Source organism: Salvelinus sp. IW2-2015, linkage group LG23 (assembly GCF_002910315.2).
Source record: "Salvelinus sp. IW2-2015 linkage group LG23, ASM291031v2, whole genome shotgun sequence".
Classification (NCBI taxonomy): domain Eukaryota; kingdom Metazoa; phylum Chordata; class Actinopteri; order Salmoniformes; family Salmonidae; genus Salvelinus; species Salvelinus sp. IW2-2015.
The window spans coordinates 20,676,149-20,698,119 of record NC_036863.1 but is presented as its reverse complement, the minus strand read 5'-3'; the positions used below and the strand labels follow the sequence as shown (position 1 = coordinate 20,698,119).

At 42.0% G+C, this 21,971-nt stretch overlaps 1 protein-coding gene across 1 annotated transcript; it reads right to left on the bottom strand.

Annotated features, from left to right (window-relative positions):
- Window positions 1-6,513: 6,513 nt before the first annotated feature.
- Window positions 6,514-21,930, bottom strand: LOC111950507 (drebrin). Its single transcript, XM_070434512.1, has 8 exons — window positions 21,927-21,930; window positions 21,071-21,165; window positions 20,569-20,683; window positions 19,338-19,466; window positions 15,684-15,797; window positions 11,925-12,373; window positions 9,546-9,636; window positions 6,514-8,679 (listed from the first exon to the last, which is right to left on the bottom strand). The coding sequence occupies exons 1-8, from the start codon at window positions 21,928-21,930 to the stop codon at window positions 8,627-8,629; spliced, it is 1,050 nt and encodes a 349-aa protein (XP_070290613.1). The 3' UTR covers window positions 6,514-8,626.
- Window positions 21,931-21,971: the final 41 nt, after the last annotated feature.

Genomic DNA, 21,971 nt, shown 5'->3' with positions numbered 1-21,971 from the left:
ATCTAGTGTTAAGCGAAATAACAACACAATGTCAAATACAGGTAGCCTAGTCAAATAATTAACATCTAATCACATTAACCATTACTCTCTCCCGGAAATTCCACTAACAGTCCGTATGTAGCCAAACGTAGCTGCTGCTCATTCCGTTTGCTCGAAAATGTATAAATGGTTAAAAAAAGTAAGGCTTCCACAAGCACATCCAATGCTAGCGTCAGTCATTCTACATTTTGTTAGCCCATCTAGCATGGACACTGACAGTTGTGAATCTGATGCAGCCGAAGAGCTACTGTCCCCTTACCCGGGAAAGCACCGAACAACAGTTGGGCGTTGGACCATCAAAGAGGTGCAAATATGATGAGAACTACATTGATTTGGGGTTCACTTATATTGAGAGTAGCCACAGTGTGTTATATGTGCAAAAGTACTATCTCACAACTCGATTAAACCTTCACTCTTGCGCAGACATTAAGAAACAAAACATGCCAATTTTAAAAATAAGCCACAGGAGTTTTTTTGAGCGAGAATTAAGATGACTTTTAAGTAGTAAGACATGTATAAAAGCAACAGATACCATTAATAAGAAGGGGCTAGAAGCATCTTAAATGGTGAGCTACCGAGTGGCTAGGACAGGCAAGCCCCATACTATTGTGGAGGACTTCATTCTTCCTGCTGCCGCAGATATGGCTGGGACAATTCTGGGGGAAAAGGCCCAAAACACTATAGAGACAAGGTCTTCATCAAACAATATTGTTTCACGACGCATCAGTGACATGGCAGGAGATGTTCTGAAATAATTACTGCTTTGCATACAAGCCAGTGAATTCTATGCATTACAGCTGGATGAGTCAACAGACGTGGCGGGCCTGGCACAGCTCCTGGTATGTGTCCGTTACGTTTATGGGGGTTCAATAAAGGAAGATATCCTCTTCTGCCAACCACTGGAAATCAGGACAACAGGAGAGGATATTTTTAAAGTACTGGACAGCTTTGTGACACAAATGGACTTTGGTGGTCGAGATGTGTTGGTATCTGTAATGATGGCGCAAAAGCTATGACAGGGAGACATAGTGGAGTGGTAATGCGCGTGCAAGCAGTGGCTCCCGACGCCACTTGGGTACAATGCAGCATCCACCGAGAGGCTCTTGCTGCCAAGGGAATGCCTGACAGCTTGAAATACGTTTTGGACACTACAGTGAAAATGGTTAACTTTGTTAAAGCAAGGCCCCTGAACTCTCGTGTATTTTCTGCACTATGCAATTATATGGGCAGCGACCATATAACGCTTTTACAACATACAGAAGTGCACTGGTTATCAAGGGGCAAACTATTGACACGTTTTTTTGAATTGAGAGACAAGCTTAAAGTTCTTTACTGACCATAATTTTCACTTGTCTGACCACTTGCATTCTCACAGGACTGGCCTATCTAGGTGATGTTTTTTCTCGCCTGAATGATCTGAATCTAGGATTACAGGAACTTTCCGCAACTATAATCAATGTGCGGGACAAAATTGAGGCTATGATTAAGAAGTTGGAGCTCTTCTCTGTCTGCATTAACAAGGACAACACAGGTCTTTCCATCATTGTATGATTTTTTGTGTGCAAATGAACTCAAGTTTACAGACAATGTCAAATTTGATATAGCGAAGCACCTGAGTGAGTTAGGTGCACAATTACGCAGGTACTTTCCCGAAATGGATGACACAAACAACTAGATTCATTATCCCTTTCATGCCCTGCCTCCAGTCCACTTACCGATATCTGAACAAGAGAGCCTCATCGAAAATGCAACAAGCGGTTCTGTGAAAATTGAATAGAATCAGAAGCCACTGCCAGATTTCTGGATTGGACTGCACTCAGAGTATCCGGCCTTGGCAAATCACACTGTTAAGACATTAATGCCCTTTGCAACCATGTACATGTGAGATTGGATTTTCGGCCCTCACTAGCATGAAAACTAAATACAGGCACAGACTGTGTGTGGAAAAAGCCTGAGACGCTTTCCAATACAATCCAACATTGCAGAGTTATGTGCATCCTTTCAAGCACACCCTTCTCATTAACCTGTGGTGAGTTATTCACAATTTTTTATGAACAAATAAGGTTTTATATGTCAGATGGCTAAGTAAAGAGCAAAATGATTAATTATTATTATATTATTATTTGTGCCCTGGTCCTATAAGAGCTCTTTGTCACTTCCTATGAGCCGTATTGTGACAAACTCACACTCATTCTTATGTTTAATAAATGTATCGTATAGTGTGTGTATCAGGCTTACAATGATGACAAAAAACAACGTTTGAGAGTGCGCTGACCCTGGTGCTAGAGAGGGTACGCAGCTGGAGGTTGAATATTTGAAGGGGTACGGGACTATAACAAGTTTGGGAACCACTGATCTACAGTATATAGAAAATTGCATTGAGACAATCATTTGAAGAACTTACAGGCTTTTCTTTTTCAGAACAATCAAAACAAACAAGTGAAGCTGATTATCATGGCTCCTGAATGTACTAATTCATGTTTTAAGTGTAACTGAAAATGAACACTATTTAATTTGATGTGTTTCTATCCATGCTTGAAGTAATGTTGAATATTATTTTGACAAAGGTTTTGTCTGTTTAATCACACAACTTGTCACATACAGTACTCTTGATTAACTGACAATTGCCTCCCTGAGTTGTCATGCATTCATTCCAGTTTATTTCATTGTACCACGTTTGTTTTGTTTGTGCTGTTTTTATGTTTTGTCTTTCCTCTCCCCCGCAACAGAAGAAGGAAAAGACAGAGGTGTATGCCACTGTCCTCCATCCTCCAGTGGCATACGTGTTGCTAGGTAACCACCAGGCCAGAGCACTAGCTAGAGTCTGTTTAGAATGCAAGGGAACATCAGCTGTGTGGCCAGTCAGAGCATACTCATTCAGAGCACATTGCGGATGGTGCACATGGCTAGGATACATGGCTTATATCTACTAGTGTAGGGCTGGGACTGTCAGTAGTGTCTGACGACTGACATCCACAGGGTTTCCCATCCCAGGGCTCGCTAAACACAGTTGGAACTGGAACCTTCTGTCTAGCTGTCAATGTGACAGCCATTTTGAGGAAATCGATAAAATGCCCTGATGGAGTGGACCGTTCCTGCAATATTGGATTGACATCACTGTGGGAGATCCATCATTTGAGGATATATCCAAATACCATCCAAGGGAGCATATCTGTCCAGATAGGCTACAGATTGATTTGGCCTAAAGCAGGAAATGGCCATGCTATAGTATGGACTCTCATTGACTGACATCCCACACATACTGTGAATATACAAACTGTTTTGCTGTGAATGAATGTACATACAACATGTAGCATGCAAAGTATTCGCTATACGTCTGACTGCAGGAGCTGTTCTCTGTTAGTCACTCCTACATCTGCTGCTACTACTGTACTGTATGGATGTGTAAATAATTGCACTCTATTCCCAATATAGTGCACTGCTTTTGATCAGGGCCCATATAGGCATTACGGTGCCTCCCGAAAGTATTCATACCCCTTGACTTATTCCACAATTTGTTGTGTTACAGCCTGAATTCAAAACAGATGAAATAAATAAAATCTCACCCATCTACACACAATACCCCATGATAATGACAAAGTGAAGACATGTTTTTCGGAATGTATTGAAAATAAAATACAGAAATATCAAATCTACATAAGTATTCAAAACTTTGTAGAAGCAAATTTGGCATCGATTGCAGCTGTGAGTCTGTCTGGGTAAGTCTCTAAGAGCTTTGCACACCTGGATTGTACAATATTTGCACATTATTCCGTAAAATATTCAAGTCAATCATTGCTAGACAGCCATTTAAGTCTTGCCATAGATTTTCAAGCCGATTTAAGTCAGCGCTGTAACTACTGTAGGCTACAAAGTAGTCACAGCTTTATTTGCACATTATAAACATGTCTTCAAGCTCTGTCAAGTTGGTTATTGATAACTGTTAAACAGCCATTTTCAAGTCTTTCCATAGATTTTCAAGCCGATTTAAGTCAAAAGTGTAACTAAACCACTCGGGAACATTCAATGTCGTCTTGGTAAGAAACTCCGGTATATATTTGGCCTTGTGTTTTAGGTTATTGTCTCGCTAAAATGTGAATTTATCTCCCACTGTCTGTTGGAAAGCAGACTGAGACAGGTTTTCCTCTAGGATTTTGCCTGTGCTTAGCTCTATTTAGTTTATTTTTATTTTTGAAAAACTCCCTAGTCATTGCCATTGACAAGCATACCCATAACATGATGCAACCACCATGCTTGAAAATATGAAGACTGGTACTCAGTGATGTGTTGTGTTGGATTTGCTCCAAACATAATGCTTTGTATTCAGGACATAAAGTTCATTTCTTTGCCACATTTATATTGTTTTACTTTAGTGCCTTGCAAACAAGATGCATATTTTGTAATATTTTTATTCTGTACAGGCTTCCTTCTTTTCAGTTTGTCATTTAGGTTGGTATTGTGGAGTAACTACAATGTTGTTGATCCATCCTCAGTTTTCTCCTATCACAGCCATGAAACTCTGTAACTGTTTTAAAGACACCATTGACCTCATGGTGAAATAACTGAGTGGTTTCCTTCCTCCCCGGCAACTGAGTTAGGAACGATGCCTGTATCATTGTAGTGACTGGGTATATTAACTACTTCACCATGCTCAAAGTGATATTCAATGTCTGCTTTTTAAAAATCCATCTACCAATAGGTGCCCTTTTTTGCGTGGCATTGTCACGCCCTGACCATAGTTTGCTTTGTATGTTTCTATGTTTTGTTTGGTCAGGGTGTGATCTGAGTGGGCATTCTATGTTGTATGTCTAGTTTGTCTGTTTCTGTGTTTGGCCTGATCTGGTTCTCAATCAGAGGCAGGTGTTAGTCGTTGTCTCTGATTGGGAACCATATTTAGGTAGCCTGTTTTGTCATTGTGGGTGATTGTCTAAGTGTAGTGTTTTTGTGTCAGCACTATTATTCATTAGCTTCACGTTCGTTGTTTGTTATTTTTGTATAGTTTCGTTAAGCGTTCTCTGTGTTAATAAATATCAAGATGAACACTTACCAAGCTGCATATTGGTCCTCCGATCCTTCAAACTTCTCCTCCTCAGATGAGGAGGACGACGAGCGTGACAGGCATTGGAAAAACCTCCCTGGTCTTTGTAGCTGAATCTGCGTTTGAAAGTCACTGCTCAACTGAGGTACCTTACAGATAATTGTAGGTATGAGGTTGTATCGATGTGCACTGAGAGTCGGGAAGCAAGTTCAGGGAGTGAGTGTTTTAATCAAATAAATGGAACATAATCCAAAACAAGAAACACTAACAGCACACAGACATGAAACAGAAACAATGATGCCTGGGGAAAGAACCAAATGGAGTGACATATAAAGGGAAGGTAATCAGGGAAGTGATGTAGTCCAGGTGAGTCTGACGACGCACAGGTGCGCGTAACGATAGTGACAGGTGTGCGCCATAAAGAGCAGCCTGGTGACCTAGAAGCCGGAGAGGGAGCACACGTGACAGAGGTACAGAGATGTAGGTAGTTATTCAAAAATCATGTTAAACACTATTATTGCACACAGTGTGAGTCCATGCAACTTATGTGACTTGTTAAGCAAATTAATTGAATATTTATTGACAAATGTTTTATTAATTTGTAGGAATTTCTAAAAGCACAATTCCACTTTGACATTATGGGGCATTGTGTGTAGGCCAGTGACACAGCATCTCAATTGAATCCATTTTAAATTCAGGCTGTAACACAACAAAATGTGGATAAAGTCAAGGGGTGTGAATACTTTTTGAAGGCATAGGGTGCCTTTGGGATGCAGCCTATGTGTTCCATGTATACCTGTGAGGAGAAAGGGTCTTTACAGAACATTTCACATTTTAGCGGATGCTCTTATCCAGAGAAATGTACAGTAGTGAGTGCATACATTTTCATACTGGTCCCCTGTGGGAATCAATCCCACAACCCTGGCATTGCTAGCACCATGCTCTGCCAACTGAGCCACACAGGACCCTACCTGGATTATTACTAAGTCAACAGTGCCAACATCTCTTGAATAAAATGCAGTTGAATAAAATATAGATTAAAACAAACATGACAAGTGGCAGTGACAGACTTTTAAGGTTGTTGGATGTTCTGTGTTCATTTCTGCTTTGAATGACTGAGATATTTTTTTGCAGAGAAAGCTTTGAAATGCATCAGTGAGCGGCCTGGAGCAATCCAGTACTTCAAGATGATAAATGATATGATCAATATAAAAAAAAGTGCACTTCTACCCTACAATATAATGATATGAGATTCTCTGACCAAGATGGCTGTCATTTTAGTCATGTTGCCAGGATGTCAATGTTCATTTTAGTGTTCTATTTAACTCTATGATGCTCGCACTTCAGCATACTATTGAAGTATTCAAGGATGCATTAGATTGGGGTGATACAGCCAAAAGAAAAGCTGTCAAATCAAAAACACTCTGAAGTCATCATTTGGTTTTTTTAAAGTATTTTATTAACATACATCAGCACTTAGCATGTCACAAAAGATCTTGTGCTTATTTAAAAAACAGAGCGTGTGAGAAGCGGATGGAAAAGAGGGAAGATAAATAAAATATATTTTAAATGAAAAGAGAGATAAGACAAGGAACAGCTAAGCCTTGCTTTGGGGCAAAGAGGGGTAGTAGTAGTAGTAGAGTAGTAGTAGTAGTCTCCTAGTAGTGTGATCGGGAGAGAATAATAATTCCTACCCAGGAGGTTATCAGGGTGAAGAAGTATACATTGAAATCATGTAGAAAGGGTGTCAGTTATTGCTAAAGATGCAGGTTGGTCGGCTCTTACTAAGCATTCTTTCATTCTCATATACAGAAAAAGGCTGGTAGGGATATGGAATCACATTTCATATTTCGCTTCAAAGAAACTTTATTTAAACATCTCATTCAATCCCACAACAAGCCTAAATTCAAAGTGTCATAATCATGAGGGCCACAATGACAAAGTGTTAGACGTTCATTAGTTGTAGTTGTGTATTTCTAAAAAACAAACGCTATTTACAGGACAAAATACTAGATTGGTTAATTTTCTTATTGCTTGTTGGTTCCCACTCAGAATTCTGTGGTAAGAGCACATAGCTATAACAACATATAGCTGCTATAGAAGTGTTCTATATCTATGGGTAAGAATGCCTGGATTGATATAGAATCAGATCTAAGGAGTGGCATCTCAGGAATGAAACTATAACCTTGAAGAGTAATGATAAGAAACCTCCTGTAGATGAAATAATGGAAGACTGGTCTATAAGCCATGTGCAGAGGGATGCATCAAGAAGCTAGAACCTGTTTCTAAACATTAGAGCAATAATACCGTTTAAAATCAGGCTTGATGATCAAAAGCATTTAGAAAAGCACCTGGCAAAACTAATCCACCGGAATGGTTCTCATTTAGACTGTTAACAGTGAAATCAGAACCGAGATAACTGGGTGAGAGAATGATATCTGTGCAAAAACAACACAGAGGTAGTCCAACAATAGAATTACAATAGTATACAAAACGGTGCTGAGGCCATCTAGGGACGTACATGTGAACTACATCATTTTAAAAGAAGGACAAGGGAAATAAATACACATGGAAAGCAAAAGGGTGCATTTGTGTCATCTACTGCAAAGAAGGTGTAGTGTTACAAAGCAGAGACTACTGCAGCAGCTCTAGAACCACCTTAGCACAAGACACACTGTTCCGTTCATAGTGCCACAATGTGTGATGAACGTCCTCATTCCCATCTGAGTGCTCTAGATACAGTCATTGCCTAGACAAAACAAGAGACTACCGCTATTGCCATGATTCAAAGATCCTGAATGTCAATTTATAGAACACTTCTAATAGGTAGAAAAATCATACTTATTTTCCCCATGTCAGATTTTCTGCTGAGAGAGATGCCAACCAACACAACGATAACAAACTACAATAGATATTCCTTTTCAAAGTGACTTGGTACAGCACAAAACAAGTATTTCGTTATACCTCCCTTGTATGTATCAGGGTTTTACTATGGGGTAGTACAATGGTACTGCTATCCCAGCCTGTAGTCTGATGTTCGCCACGCCTTCATCTGCCCCCACCCTCCCATTGCCCCATGGCCAAACTGAAACATCAAAGACTACAGGATTACACTAGGCACCACTCCTCTCTGATCCCCAACTACTGTAGCTACCCAGAACGAGGGAGAACGGAGGGGGAGGGTTGCTATACATTCTAATAGGCTACCTGTCTGGTACAGGGTGTTTAGTCTGCTGTAGAAGACACATACATTCTCAAGAAAGTATTCCCCACCCCCCACTATTTACTCTGCATAGCAAAAAAAGGAGAAATCAAAGAAAAAGAAAAAAACACAAAACCAAGAGCTCATTATTAACGCATTAGCATCTTTAACAATAACTCAAAAACCTTTTCTGTGGCTAACATCAGTTTTTTCCCCTTCTAGAACATTATACCGATTTTTTTTATGCAAGACTTGTTGTTATTATTACTTTAAAAAAAAGTCTGTTTCGTTGTTGATGATGCGTTGTTTCTGCTTTCCACCGCCGGACCGGACTACTTCGCCATGGTCTAGTCGCTGTCTTCCATTACAGGGTCTGTGTCCCAGCATGTGATGTCAATCTCTGTACACACGCACAGGGCATAGATAAACATCCATAAATCCACTTGGTCAATGTTTGAAAAAACAAACACACACACAAACTTTAATCTTTTTATCCAGGGTGTCTTACAATATGTCAAATAAATGGGCAGAAACAACCACATACTATAACAATCAGCAGCATAAGTCAGACTGTCTTCAAAAATAAGTGTGACAGCAGTTCTTGAATAAAATATTAACAACATGATTAGCCAAGCTGGTGATTGTTAAGGTACCATTTGTAAAGGGTTTATAAAGAGTTTATAATGATGTCGTTAATGGTTATTAAATTACTTGTAAATGCACTATAAACCATTCATTAATGGGTTATAACACATTGGTCAAAATAGTGCGATGTTGACCATTGGTCTGAAAACCAACCTGTTCTGTTCCTGGAGAGCACTAATGCATCACACCCAAGAGGGAGAAAATAACTATTGTTTAACTGTGCAACCATTGCAAATAAGGTTGCATGATTATACACAAGGGTGCATATTATAAGTGCATTTGTAAACGGATAATAACAGAAGGTAAATATTGGCTCAATTTTTGGTAAGCACTGACCAGTTAATTGCTCTATTTAGCCCAAAGCGATATGTGTTTATTAATGGTTTATAATGCATTTAGAAATGATTAAATAACCATCAATGATGTGATTATAAACTATTCAAACACTTTACAAATGGTACCTTATTTTACAGTGTTACTACTTTTTCAAATATTGATGTATTTCCAACAGAATAATCCTCACAGCTTTCAGGCAAAAAGGTTATTTTGATGTTTAATCCTGACATGACACGCTTTCTCTCTCTATCGCTCTCTCTCTCTCTCTTGCTCTCCTTCTCTCACCTGGTGGCTTGTTATAAAACACTGATGTTGGGGTCATTTTAGCAGAGCATTTCTCCTCCTCCTGCGATTGGCTGAAGTAACCCTCGTTCGCCTGCAGGAAGGCAGGCAGGCAGAAACATTAGTTGATAACAGTATTGTTTCTATGCATGGAGACATATAGACACACTATGCTACTGCTGCAGTGCCTTCAGAAAGTAATCACACCCTTTGACTTTTTCACATTTTGTTGTGTGACGAAGTGGGATTACAATTTAATTAATTGTCATTTTTAGTCAACAATCTACACAATACTCTAATGTCAAAGTAGAATATATATATATATATATTCTTTTGATTAAAATAAAATACTAATATATCTTAATTTGAAAAGTATTCAACCCCGAGTCAATACAATCCCCTTTAGCAGTGATTACAGCTGATTACAGTCTTTCTGAGTAAGTCTCTAAGAGCTTTTCACACGTGGATTGTACAATATTTGCACATTATTCTTAAAAAATGTCTTCCAGCTCTGTCAAGTTGGTTATTGATCACTGCTAAACAGCCATTTTCAAGTCTTTCCATAGATTTTCAAGCCAATTTAAGTCAAAAGTGTAACGAGGACAATGTCGTCTTGGTAAGAAACTCCGGTATATATTTGGCCTTGTGTTTTAGGAAATTATCCTGCTGAAAGCTGAATTTGTCTACCAGTATCTGTTGGAAAGCAGACTGAAACAGGTTTTCCTCTAGTATTTTGCCTGTGCTTAGCACTATTCAGTTTATTTTTATCCTAAAAAACTCCCTAGTCCTTGCCGATGACGAGCATACCCATAACATGATGCAGCCATCACCATGCTTGAAAATATGAAGAGGCGTACTCAGCGATGTGTTGGATTTGCCCCAAACATAACACGTTTTATCCAATAATTGTGTTTTTATTTTTTTAAATCTTTGCCACATTTTTGCACTATTACTTTAGTGTCTCATTGCAAACTGCATGCATGTTTTGGAATATTTTTTATTATGYACAGGCTTCCTTCTTTTCACTCTTCTTTTCACTCTATTTATGTTGGTATTGTAGTGTGACTACAATGTTGTTGATCCATCCCCAGTTATCTCCTATCACAGCCATTAAACTCTAACTGTTTTAAAATCACCATTAGCCTCATGGTGAAATCCCTGAGCGGTTTCCTTCCTCTCCGGCAACTGCGTTGGGAAGGGCGCCTGTAGCTTTGCAGTGACTGGATGTATTGATACACCATCCATTACTAACGGCACCATGCTCAAAGGGATATCCAATGTGTGCTCTTTCTCTTTGCGAACCATTGGAAAACCTCCCTGGTCTTTGTGGTTGAATCTCTGCTTAAAATTCACTGCTTGACTGAGGGACCTTACAGATAATTCACCCCCGCACATTGACTGGGTTCCGGTACCCACTGTACATAGCCTCGTTATTGTTATGTAAATGTATTGTGTTACTTTTTGATTGATTTGATTTATTTTACTATATCTACTAAATATTTTATGAACTCTATTTCTTGAACTGCATTGTTGGTTGAGGGCTTGTAAGTAAGAATTTCACTGTAAGGTCTACACTTTATTTTATTCGGCGCATGTGACATTTTTTATTTTATTTGTATGTGTAGGGTACAATATTATATTATTGCACACAGAGTGATTCCATGCAACTTTGTATGTGACTTGTTAAGCACATTTATACTCCTGAACTTATTTAAGCTTGCCATAACAAAGGGGTTTAATATTTATTGATTGAAGACAGGTTTTCATTTTTAATTTGTAAACATTTCAAAAAACAAAATTCCACTTTGACATTATGGGGTGTGTAGATCACAAAAATCTAAATTTGATAAATTTTAAATTCAGTCTTTAAAGACATCAACATGTGGAAAAAGTCAAGGGGTGTGAATACTTTCTGAAGGCACTGTATATCACCGAGCCACTCTGTCCAAACAAATGCTACATGTACAGTACAGCCAAGGTTATCTGGGGGCAATTTGTACCATAGATCATTCAGTACTATACTATCTGTTTATGTGTTGTTCATCTTTGTTCCAGATCAGGAACACAGAACAAACTTCCATCCTCTCTCTCCCAGGTAACCAGTGGCACCCACTAGTGCTGATGTAGGATGCATTTACTGCCATCTTGTGGCACATAATATAATACTTATTATTTTATAAGGAATGATACAATACAGATAGTGCAGACAACATACCTTTGTTGTTGTGCAGCTGAGAAATTACATGCTGTATTGCTGTATTGGCAAAAYGTCAACTTAATGGCATAAGTATAAGGGCAACTCCATGCATGTAAAGTACTGCCAAGTAATTTTGCTCAATATACTGTAATATGAGATAACATGACTACTGCTCCTCTCCTGACCTGAGTCCCTTCTTTGAGCAGGGTCTCCCCGTTGGTCATCAGCTGAGTATCATCTGAAGCGTGCTGCAGTGCTTGCTGGTAGCTCAGGGTCATATCGTGGGTCCCGGCCACATCCACTAGGCTGGAGGGCTCTTCCTCGACCCCCTCAGGACCCCCCGGGCAGAATGGTACATCCCCCATCTCGTCAAAGCTCAGCAGGGGCTGGGGTTGCCCTCCAGGGTGTGGGGCCTGAGAGGGGGCGATGCCGGTTGCAGGGCTGCTGTCCCATATCTCCACCAGGGGGTCTGCGGCGGTGGGGGCAGGCAGGGGCCTGAAGCCTGAGAAAGGGTCATAGTCGTCCGGGGTAGAAGATGGGGGTTTGGAGTCTGTGCGGGTCTGGGGTGCCACGCTCTGAATGGGCTTGGTGGGGGTGGAGTCCTGGACTGGGCCTGGCTGTTGCTTGGGCTCACCTGGAGGGGAGGAAGGTAGAGAGAGAGGGAGGGGGACTGTTATTGATAACAGTCAAAACTTGTTATCAATAAGACCTGATAGGACACAAAGCGAAACAGTCAGAAGATCATCAGTATGCCCTGTTATTCTAGTCACACAGTTCACAGATAATAAACTCCACTTACACATCGTTGCAGCAATAGAAAGACCACACTGTTTATTGATGATCTTACAGTATACCTACAGTCCAAGATCTCTTAGGTCCACAACATGAATTACAGCTTTAACTTCAGACAACACCACATGGACTCCTACACAGTGATACCCTTGTGTTGTGTTCCTGTTACACTCAATGGTGTTCAGGTGGTGTACTTTAACACTGTCCACAGTACCAGAGTGCCACTGGGGACTAGAGACATGAGCAGGGGAAGCCCAGCAATCTATGAAGGCAAATTAGGCCTGGGAAAATACACACAGTCCCAGGTTGTGTGTGTGTGCATGCGTGTCACTGGCATAGCACACACCGCCGCAGCCCACGCACGACAGGGGACCAATGAGCTTTGGGGGCCCCCAAATGTTACATTTAATTTTGTTTTAGAGTCCTAAATTAACTGAGGAAAAACTAAATTGCTACTGTGTATACAGTGGCTTGCGAAAGTATTCACCCCCTTGGCATTTTTCCTATTTTGTTGCTTTACAACCTGGAATTAAAATCGATTTGATTTACACAACATGCCTACCACTTTGAAGATGCAAGATATTTTTTATTGTGAAACAAACAAGAAATAAGACAAAAAAACTTTGTAGAGCCACCTTTTGCAGCAATTACAGCTGATGTATCTTGGGGTATATGTCTCTATTAGCTTGGCACATCTAGCCACTGGGATTTTTGCCCATTCTTCAAGGCAAAACTGCTCCAGCTCATTCAAGTTGGATGGGTTCCGCTGGTGTACAGCAATCTTTAAGTTATACCACAGATTCTCAATTGGATTGAGGTCTGAGCTTTGACTAGGCCATTCCAAGACATTTAAATGTTTTCCCCTTAAACCACTCAAGTGTTGCTTTAGCAGTATGCTTAGGGTCACTGTCCTGCTGGAAGGTGAACCTCCGTCCCAGTCTCAAATCTCTGGAAGACTGCAACAGGTTTCCTTCAAGTATTTCCCTGTATTTAGCGCCATCCATCATTCCTTCAATTCTGACCACTTTCCCAGTCCCTGCCGATGAAAAACATCCCACAGCATGATGCAGCCACAACCATGCTTCACTGTGGGGATGGTGTTCTCGGGATGATGAAAGGTGTTGGGTTTGCGCCAGACATAGCGTTTTCCTTGATGGCCTAAAAGCTAAATTTTAGTCTCATATGACCAGTGTACCTTCCTCCATATGTCTGGGGAGTCACTCACTTGGCTCTTGGCAAACACCAAACATGTTTGTTTATTCTTTCTTTAAGCRATGGCTTTTTTCTGGCCACTCTTCCATAAAGTCCAGCTCTGTGGAGTGTACGGCTTAAAGTGGTACATACACTTAGGTTGGAGTCATTAAAAGTAGTTTTTCAACCACTCCACAAATTTCTTGTTGACAAACAATAGTTTTAGCAAGTCGGTTAGGTCATCTACTTTGTGCATGACACAAGTCATTTTTCCAACAATTGTTTACAGACAGATTCTTTCAGTTATAATTCACTGTATCATAATTCCAGTGGGTCAAAAGTTTACATACACTAAGTTGACTGCCTTTAAACAGCTTGGAAAATGATGTCATGGCTTTAGAAGCTTCTGATAAGCTAATTGACATAATTTGAGTCAATTGGAGGTGTACCTGTGGATGTATTTCAAGGCCTACCTTCAAACTCATCATGCTTGACATCATGGGAAAATCCAAAGAAATCAGCCAGGACCTCAGAAAAAAAATTGTAGACCTCAACAAGTCTAGTTCATCCTTGAGAGCAATTTCCAAACGCCTGAAGGTACCATGTTCATCTGTACAAACAATAGTACGCAAGTATAAACACCATGGGACCACACAGCCGTCATACCGCTCAGGAAGGAGACGCGTTCTGTCTCCTATAGAGATGAACGTACTTTGGTGTGAAAAGTGCAAATCAATCCCAGAACAACAGTACAAAAGTATCTATATCCACAGTAAAACGAGTCCTATATAGACATAACCTGAAAGTCCGCTCAGCAAGGAAGAAGCCACCGCTTCAAAACGGCCATAAAAAAGCCAGACTACGGTTTACAACTGCACATGGGGACAAAGATCGTGCTTTTTGGAGAAATGTCCTCTGGTCTGATGAAACAAAAATAGAACTGTTTGGTCATAATGATCATCGCTATGTTTGGAGGGAAAAGAGGGAGGCATGCAAGCCGAAGAACTGTCACGCCCTGACCATAGAGAGCTGTTTATTCTCTATGGTGGTTGGAGCGTGACAATGACTAGGGTGGGTTATCTAGGTGTTTAATCATCTATGTTGGCCAGGTATGTTTCCCAATCAGAGGCAGCTGTTTATCGTTGTCTCTGATTGGGGATCATATTTAGGCAGCCATTTCCCCTTTGTGCTTTGTGGGATCTTGTGTTTGTGTAGCTGCCTGTGAGCAGCCCAGAAGGTCACGTTTCGTTTGTGCTTGTTTGGTGAGTTTCGATTTATTAAAATATGTGGAACTCTATGCACGCTGCGCCTTGGTTCATTCATTATGAAGAGCGCGACAAGAACACCATCCCAACCGTGAAGCACGGGAATGGCARCATCATGTTGTGGGGGTGCTTTGCTGCAAGAGGATCTGGTGCACTTCACAAAATAGATGGCATCATGAGGCAGGAAAATTATGTGGATATATTGAAGGAACATCTCAAGACATCAGTCAGGAAGTTAAAGCTTGGTCACAAATGGGTCTTCCAGATGGACAATGACTTCATGACAACAAAGTCATTGGAGTGGCCATCACAAAGCCCTGACCTCAATCCCATAGAACATTTGTGGGCAGAACTGAAAAAGCGTGTACGAGCAAGGAGGCCTTCAAACCTGACTCAGTAGCATGTTGTTCCTTTACATGGTGTAATAGCTGATACTTTGGTCTATCAAAATGTATATTTCAAATGTTGTTAATATTAAGACAAAATAAAAATGCTTGTGAATATGTGTGCCCGCTGTCTTTGTTTGTCTGGGATGAATGATATCCAACAGAGTAAGTGCTCTCAATGACTTTCAATGCTAACATTAGCCATGTACAAAGTAGCCTATAGCAACATAATCAAACAGAATTCAAGGATTTAAGTCCTGATAAGACCCTCAGGCTTACCCCAGTATTACCCAACTCTGCCTAATCTTACCCCACTCGTTCCGGCTGTCATCCTCCGCCTCCTGGATGGGTGTGGTGACTATTTTGGGGATTGGCGTTGAGGACGTTCCCATACTGTGATCTAAGCTCCCTTCATCATCGCCATCTGGAGGAATATCAGAAAGTGTACACCATAACAACTTCAAACCATCACCATCATAACATCACAATCATATCAATCCCAATCAAAATGGCACCAAACAATTAAATCACTAACAGAATGAAAATACTGTACCACCCAACAATCAAATCATCAACACATTCAAAATGTTACCAAACACAGACAAAATGCCACCACAAAATCACATGAACACAATTAAAATAACACCATTGGTTACAATCAGCAGTCAGGCTAGCCTGAACACTGCATTCAATTTCACACTGATGACAATGGCGTGGTTATTTGTTTTCAGGATTTACTTGAATGGTGCAACAGCAACTGTAACAGAGTATTTCTGCTAAAGCTCAAATGTAGCTGGGGATGAGTGACGTAACATCACTGGTGATGGTGAAGCGTGGGTCCTTTCCATCAGGCATTTCAGCAAATACACTACATGACCAAAAGTATGTGGACACGTGCTCGTCGAACATCTCATTCCAAAATCATGGGCATTAATATGGAGTTGGTCCCCCCTTTGCTGCTATAACAGCTTCCACTCTTCTGGGAAGGCTTTCCACTAGATATTGGAACAATGTCTGTGGGGACTTGCTTCCATTAAGCCACAAGAACATTAGTGAGGTCGGGCACTGATGTTGGGCAATTAGGCCTGGCTCGCAGTCTGCGTTCCAATTCATCCAAAAGGTGTTTGATGGGGTTGAGGTCAGGGCTCTGTGGAGGCCAGTCAAGTTCTACCATACCGATCTCAACAAACCATTTCTGTATGGACCTCACTTTGTGCACGGGGGCGTTGTCATGCTGAAACAGGAAAGGGCCTTCCCCAAACTGTTGCCACAAAGTCGGACTGCCAGATGGTGAAGTGTGATTCATCACTCCAGAGAACGCGTTTCCACTGCTCCAGAGTCCAACGGCGGCGAGCTTTTCACCACTCCAGCAGACTGTTGGGACTTGGGACTTGTGTGTGGCTGCACGGCCATGGAAACCCATTTCATGAAGCTCCCGACGAACAGTTTTTGTGCTGACGTTGCTTCCAGAGGCAGTTTGGTACTCGGTAGTGAGTGTTGTGACCGAAGACAGGTGATTTTTATGCAATACGCGCTTCAGCAATTGGCGGTCCTGTTCTGTGAGCTTGTGTGGTCTACCACTTGCTCCTAGACATTTCCACTTCACAATGACTGCACTTACAGTTGACCGGGGCAGCTCTAGCAGGGCAGAAATTTGACAAACTGACTTGTTGGAAAGGTGGCATCCTATGACAGTGCAACGTTGAAAGTCACTGAGTTCTTCAGTAAGGCCATTCTACTGCCAATGTTTGTCTTTGGAGTTTGCATGGCTGTGTGCTCGATTTTATACACCTGTCAGCAATGGGTGTGGCTGAAATAGTTGAATCCACTAATTTGAAGGGGTGTCCACATACTTTTGTATATATAGTGTAGAAGTAACACAGTAGAGCAGTAGCAGCAGTAGTGTCAATCCCATGCATGAGCTGCAGCAACAGTTACTCCATATGGGCTATATCAGCTCTCCACTACAATACAGTACATGGACTTCAATAAGTACTGTAGCTAGAACTTGCCCCTAACCACTGATACAGGATCAGATATCCAATGATTATGGTTAGGAATGGTAAAGTAATCTGATCTGTGATTTGTGGTTCGGGGAATCTTCAGCACCTCAAGCAATACTACACTCTGATAAAGATCTTCACGGTGATGCTGTTTGTCTTGATTTAAACAGCGAATTCACTTTTGGGTGCAGCAATATTCAGTGCAGGATTCCTTCTGTTTATATGTCTTGACTGATTTAATCCTGCCTCAGTATACATTTTGGGTGTGTGTAAAGTCCAATAAAAGTTCTGGAGGCAGCTGAGGATTCTCTGCTGTCTGTACGTACTTTGCAAAGAATGAGGGCACATCTGGATGAGAAACAATGAATATCCACTCAACAAATAAACCCCAGCAAACACATTATACAGGCTGATTCACCAAACACAATTCCCTTCAATTCAATTCAATTAGGACCAGGAACTACAAACACAATAACAGAACATGCTCTAGTAATTACTAAGAGCCAAGGCATGAACAAGCAAACCAACGATAATGACCAACATCACTGTGACTGGAAACAACAGGACATAGAGATGAATGACCCTACGTGACTGCTCATTATATATATTGACAGCAGCATCTTGCTTGGGTGGACTTGCCATTTCCTTTCTAATCGAGGGGTCTTTAAATACTAAAGAGAATAGAGGAGGATAGAATATTTCCCCCTGTCCTCATCAACGCTGAACAATTTATAAACAGTTTCAATTTAAGGGGTCAATACACCGAGGTGAAAGGTCATGATGGTGGTATAGGAATCAATTTTAATTTAAACTAATTTCATGACTTAGCTGATGGATGGAACTACTAGGACCTGGTTGGATCTAGTAGGAGCTGGTTAGAACTAGCTGGAACTGGTTGGCCACCCTTACACAGACACAGACACAACATTAGGAAATAACCAGTACAGTTACAGTAACATTTTTAGTACAATACCCTACATAGGTTAGGGGTAACATCCATTTACTGTATGGACACACAGGGCCCATAACACAGTTCCTGAGATCACGGGCAGCTCGATAACGACGGCACACACACTCACAGGTCATTCGTCAGAAGCTACGCAAGGTGTGTGTGCGGACGGAGAAACGGTGCAGATGGGTAGATGGGGTAAAGGTGGATACGAAGTAAGATTGGCAAAACAAATAATGGAGCATGGAACCTATGCAGGTTTCTATTATTCTCCTTCTCTCCTCCAGGTGAAAACCTGCCCTATAGGGTTCACTATGACATTTCCCCTAACCATCCTACCCTCATCTCCACAACCCTGGATAAAAGTTCAGACTGATAAATATGGTGACCGAGAGGGATCATGGAGTTAACATCATTGGCGTGTGGAAGACTGAAGGCGGTTGACAAGATAGTGTGTTAGTAAGTTAGGGTAGTTAGTACACAGATGAATTTGTAAAAGGAGATATAAGAGGCACTAAGTAGTAGGCAGAACTAAGGGTCATGATCAACTCCACTCTTTGATATAAGCTGCCATCATCAGCAAGACAACTAAAAGCAAACTGCATCAGAGTGGGAGTGTAGAGAGAGAGGCCAAACCAGGAGAGTGCTGACTGACTGAGACACAGGATCTGTCATCACACCGGAAGTGCTTTTAGCACACTGTACAGCCACCCATCTCCTACAGACAGTACCAATCTGGTCTACTTTACCATGGAGATATCTAATTCAGGCTCTACAAGGACTCAAAATAAAATAGAGCACGTCAAGCCCGGGTTAGCTAACAATAGGTAGCCACAGTTGTGCTCTAAGCTAGTGGGGGGTGGGGAGGGTGGTATGGTGCAGGAGAGGGGGCTGAGTTTGTTACAGCAGCTTCAGGGGATGATTTGGGGTGACAGGGGGCGTGTCCTCTACTGTGGTAATGTGAGGGTGGGTGGGGGAGGCCTCCCTGCTCCTCCTCCTGTCCAGTACCTACCGGGTGCAGTGGGCTGCAGCCTCGCGTGAGGTGGGGTGCTGAGGGGGGGCGGACTGGGCTCGCTGGGACTGTGCTGCTGCTTCAAAAACGGGCTGTCCAAACGGCCTGGTAACGGGCTGTCCAAACGGCCTGACAAGAGACAGGGCCCAGGGTGGTGACACACACACACACATAGATACAGACGCGGGGAGGACAGGGAAAGACGAGAGAGCGAGAGAGTGATAGAGGGACACAGAGAAAAGAGAGACAGGGGAGAGTAGAAGGAAGACAGGAAGGAGAAAGTCAAGATAAAACGAGGCAAGGCCCAGGAGGATCCCCGGTGAGAAGTGAAGGGTTGTGGGAGAATGGGTATGGTCCCATAGAAACCCAATAGTGAGGACAGAATAGAAGAAGAGACGCTCAAGAGAGGATCCAAAGAACAGAGGGAGACACCGGAGGAATAAAACGAACGGATGGATGGATGAATGGAGAGACGGACGACAAGACAAATGGATGCACAACCATGAATCAAATCAAAGAGACAGAGAGAAAGAGACATATAAAGAAGAGGGAGAGTTGTTAGTGTGGTAATGACACTCTGTGGACAAAGCAGGCAGTAGTAGAAGCACTGCACCAAGCTCATTAATGATGGAGGAAGGAACATGGATTCAGTTCAGTATGTTAAGATGGAATGAACACAGAGACTTTCTCCAATAGTGAAAATATCCTGTTGCTTCTAGACAAAAACAGATATTGTTTCAGGGAGATTCTTTGGGTTTGCAGGTGGAGAGGAGAGACAGTGTGTTGTCTTGTTCAGAGATCCTCACTGAGTCAGGCACTTGTTCCAATCTCCATCCACTCCAACTGGCTCCTTGGAGCTACTTGTTTTCTGTATCTATGTAGCCTGCAAGGGATAACTGCTACAGCTTCTGTCTCTCTTCTTCCATCTTCATCTTCCTCTGTCTTCAACTGGATTACTTCTCATCTTAGTCTGAATTCTACTCCAACTGTCTCCTGCCTTCCCTATCGCTGTGGAATACCCAGGTGTCTAGGTCCAACAGGCTCTGTCCACTCATACACAGTGATGACAGACACACTGGTGACGTACAGTAGAGTACAGGGACTGAGGCCTGTGAGGAGGTGAATGACAGGACAAATGGTGGTCAGATGACCCAAACCCTCTCTTCATCCCTCTCTTCCTCCCTCTGTCCCTCCCTCCCTCCTTCCATCTCCTCCGTCTTCCTGGTCTTACCGGTCCTGTGGCTAGAGACAGGGGAGATGTCCAAACCAGTAGCTACAGCCTTCTCCTTCTGCTTAAAGAACTCCCTGGGGTTGTCTGCCCGCTGGGCAATGAGGGCTTTCGCCTCCTGTCAACAAACATATATACAGTACAATGTTAGACACGTAGAGCACCACCCCCCGCCCCCCACACACGAGATACTCATCGCACATAGGTAATACACACACCACAAATGCACGTAAGAGCACACACACTCTTTCAGACAGAATTGACCTTACACACAGATAGCCAGAGACAAATATCCCAGTGTAGCCTGACTAGTCCCACTACCACAGATCCAAAGCCCAGGAGTGCTACTGTCACAATGACACATATATACAGGTCAGGAGTCTGGGCTACACTCTACTTTACTCTCTCAGTCTACTAACACTAGAGAGGCACAGAATATGATATACAGAGTTGATTTTCTGCATGCAATGAATCCCCCCATTGGGACTGATGGTCTGAAACCCACCTCCACTTCAGACTCCTTCTCCTTCTCCAGGTCCTCATAGCTAGGTTCTGCTGTCTGCAGAGAGAGAGAGAGAGAGATGGGTACAAGGAAACAGCCTACAAAGTAATTACATTCTCACAGCATGGCACCCATTACAAAATCACAGACGTACAAGCTGGCATTTTCAAAGTGATCTGAAAGCAGAAGTATTGTTTTCGAAGGAAGTGAGAGTCTTAAAATAACGATGGCTCTTGTGGAATGGTAAAAGGAAGGAGAGAAGTGAAAACATTGTGGGGTCCAATATTTGGAGAATAAATCTTCTTGTGTCATGTCGTGCCAGGGCTGAAATTATTAATGTTGATGCTACTATTGAATTAAAGTTGGATTTTTAAAAACAGGATAATGAAATAGAACTCTTGTTTCTTCTTAATATTTATTCCCAGACAATATCAATGATGCATTGTGACTAGTCTTGAAATGAGATCAGAAATGTTCTCTAAAAGCAGACTGCCTCTTTCAGTGGTGGCAAGACCCTCTTTGGCATGGAACAGAGAATACACATAATGCTCTGGCGCGCGCGCGCGGCGGCTGCGCGGTGCACACAACCACATTTCACACCACACCCAGCACCATCGAGCACACACACACATCACACTCACAGCACACACACCACACACACACACACACACACAACACACACACACACACCCACACACACACTCACCACAGCGACACCACACACACACACACACACACACACACACACATACTCTGAAACACACAACACCCACTTTCTATGAGGGTGGTTCCGTGTCCTCTCTTTGGCCTCCTCTTCTCCTGTATCTTCTTTCTGCTGCCATCAGCACACTGGAGTTACCCATGACTTAAGCACCAGAGTTTATGTGATACACCACACTTACCC

Bases quoted from the DNA above. Each gene is read 5' to 3' on its own strand.
- LOC111950507 (XM_070434512.1), bottom strand. The intron at 20,684-21,070 runs GTGGGTTTCAGA...GTTTGTTGACAG, and splicing joins AGAAGGAGTCTGAAGTGGAG to GAGGCGAAAGCCCTCATTGC. The intron at 19,467-20,568 runs GTAAGACCAGGA...GTCTCTTGTCAG, and splicing joins TGTCTCTAGCCACAGGACCG to GCCGTTTGGACAGCCCGTTA.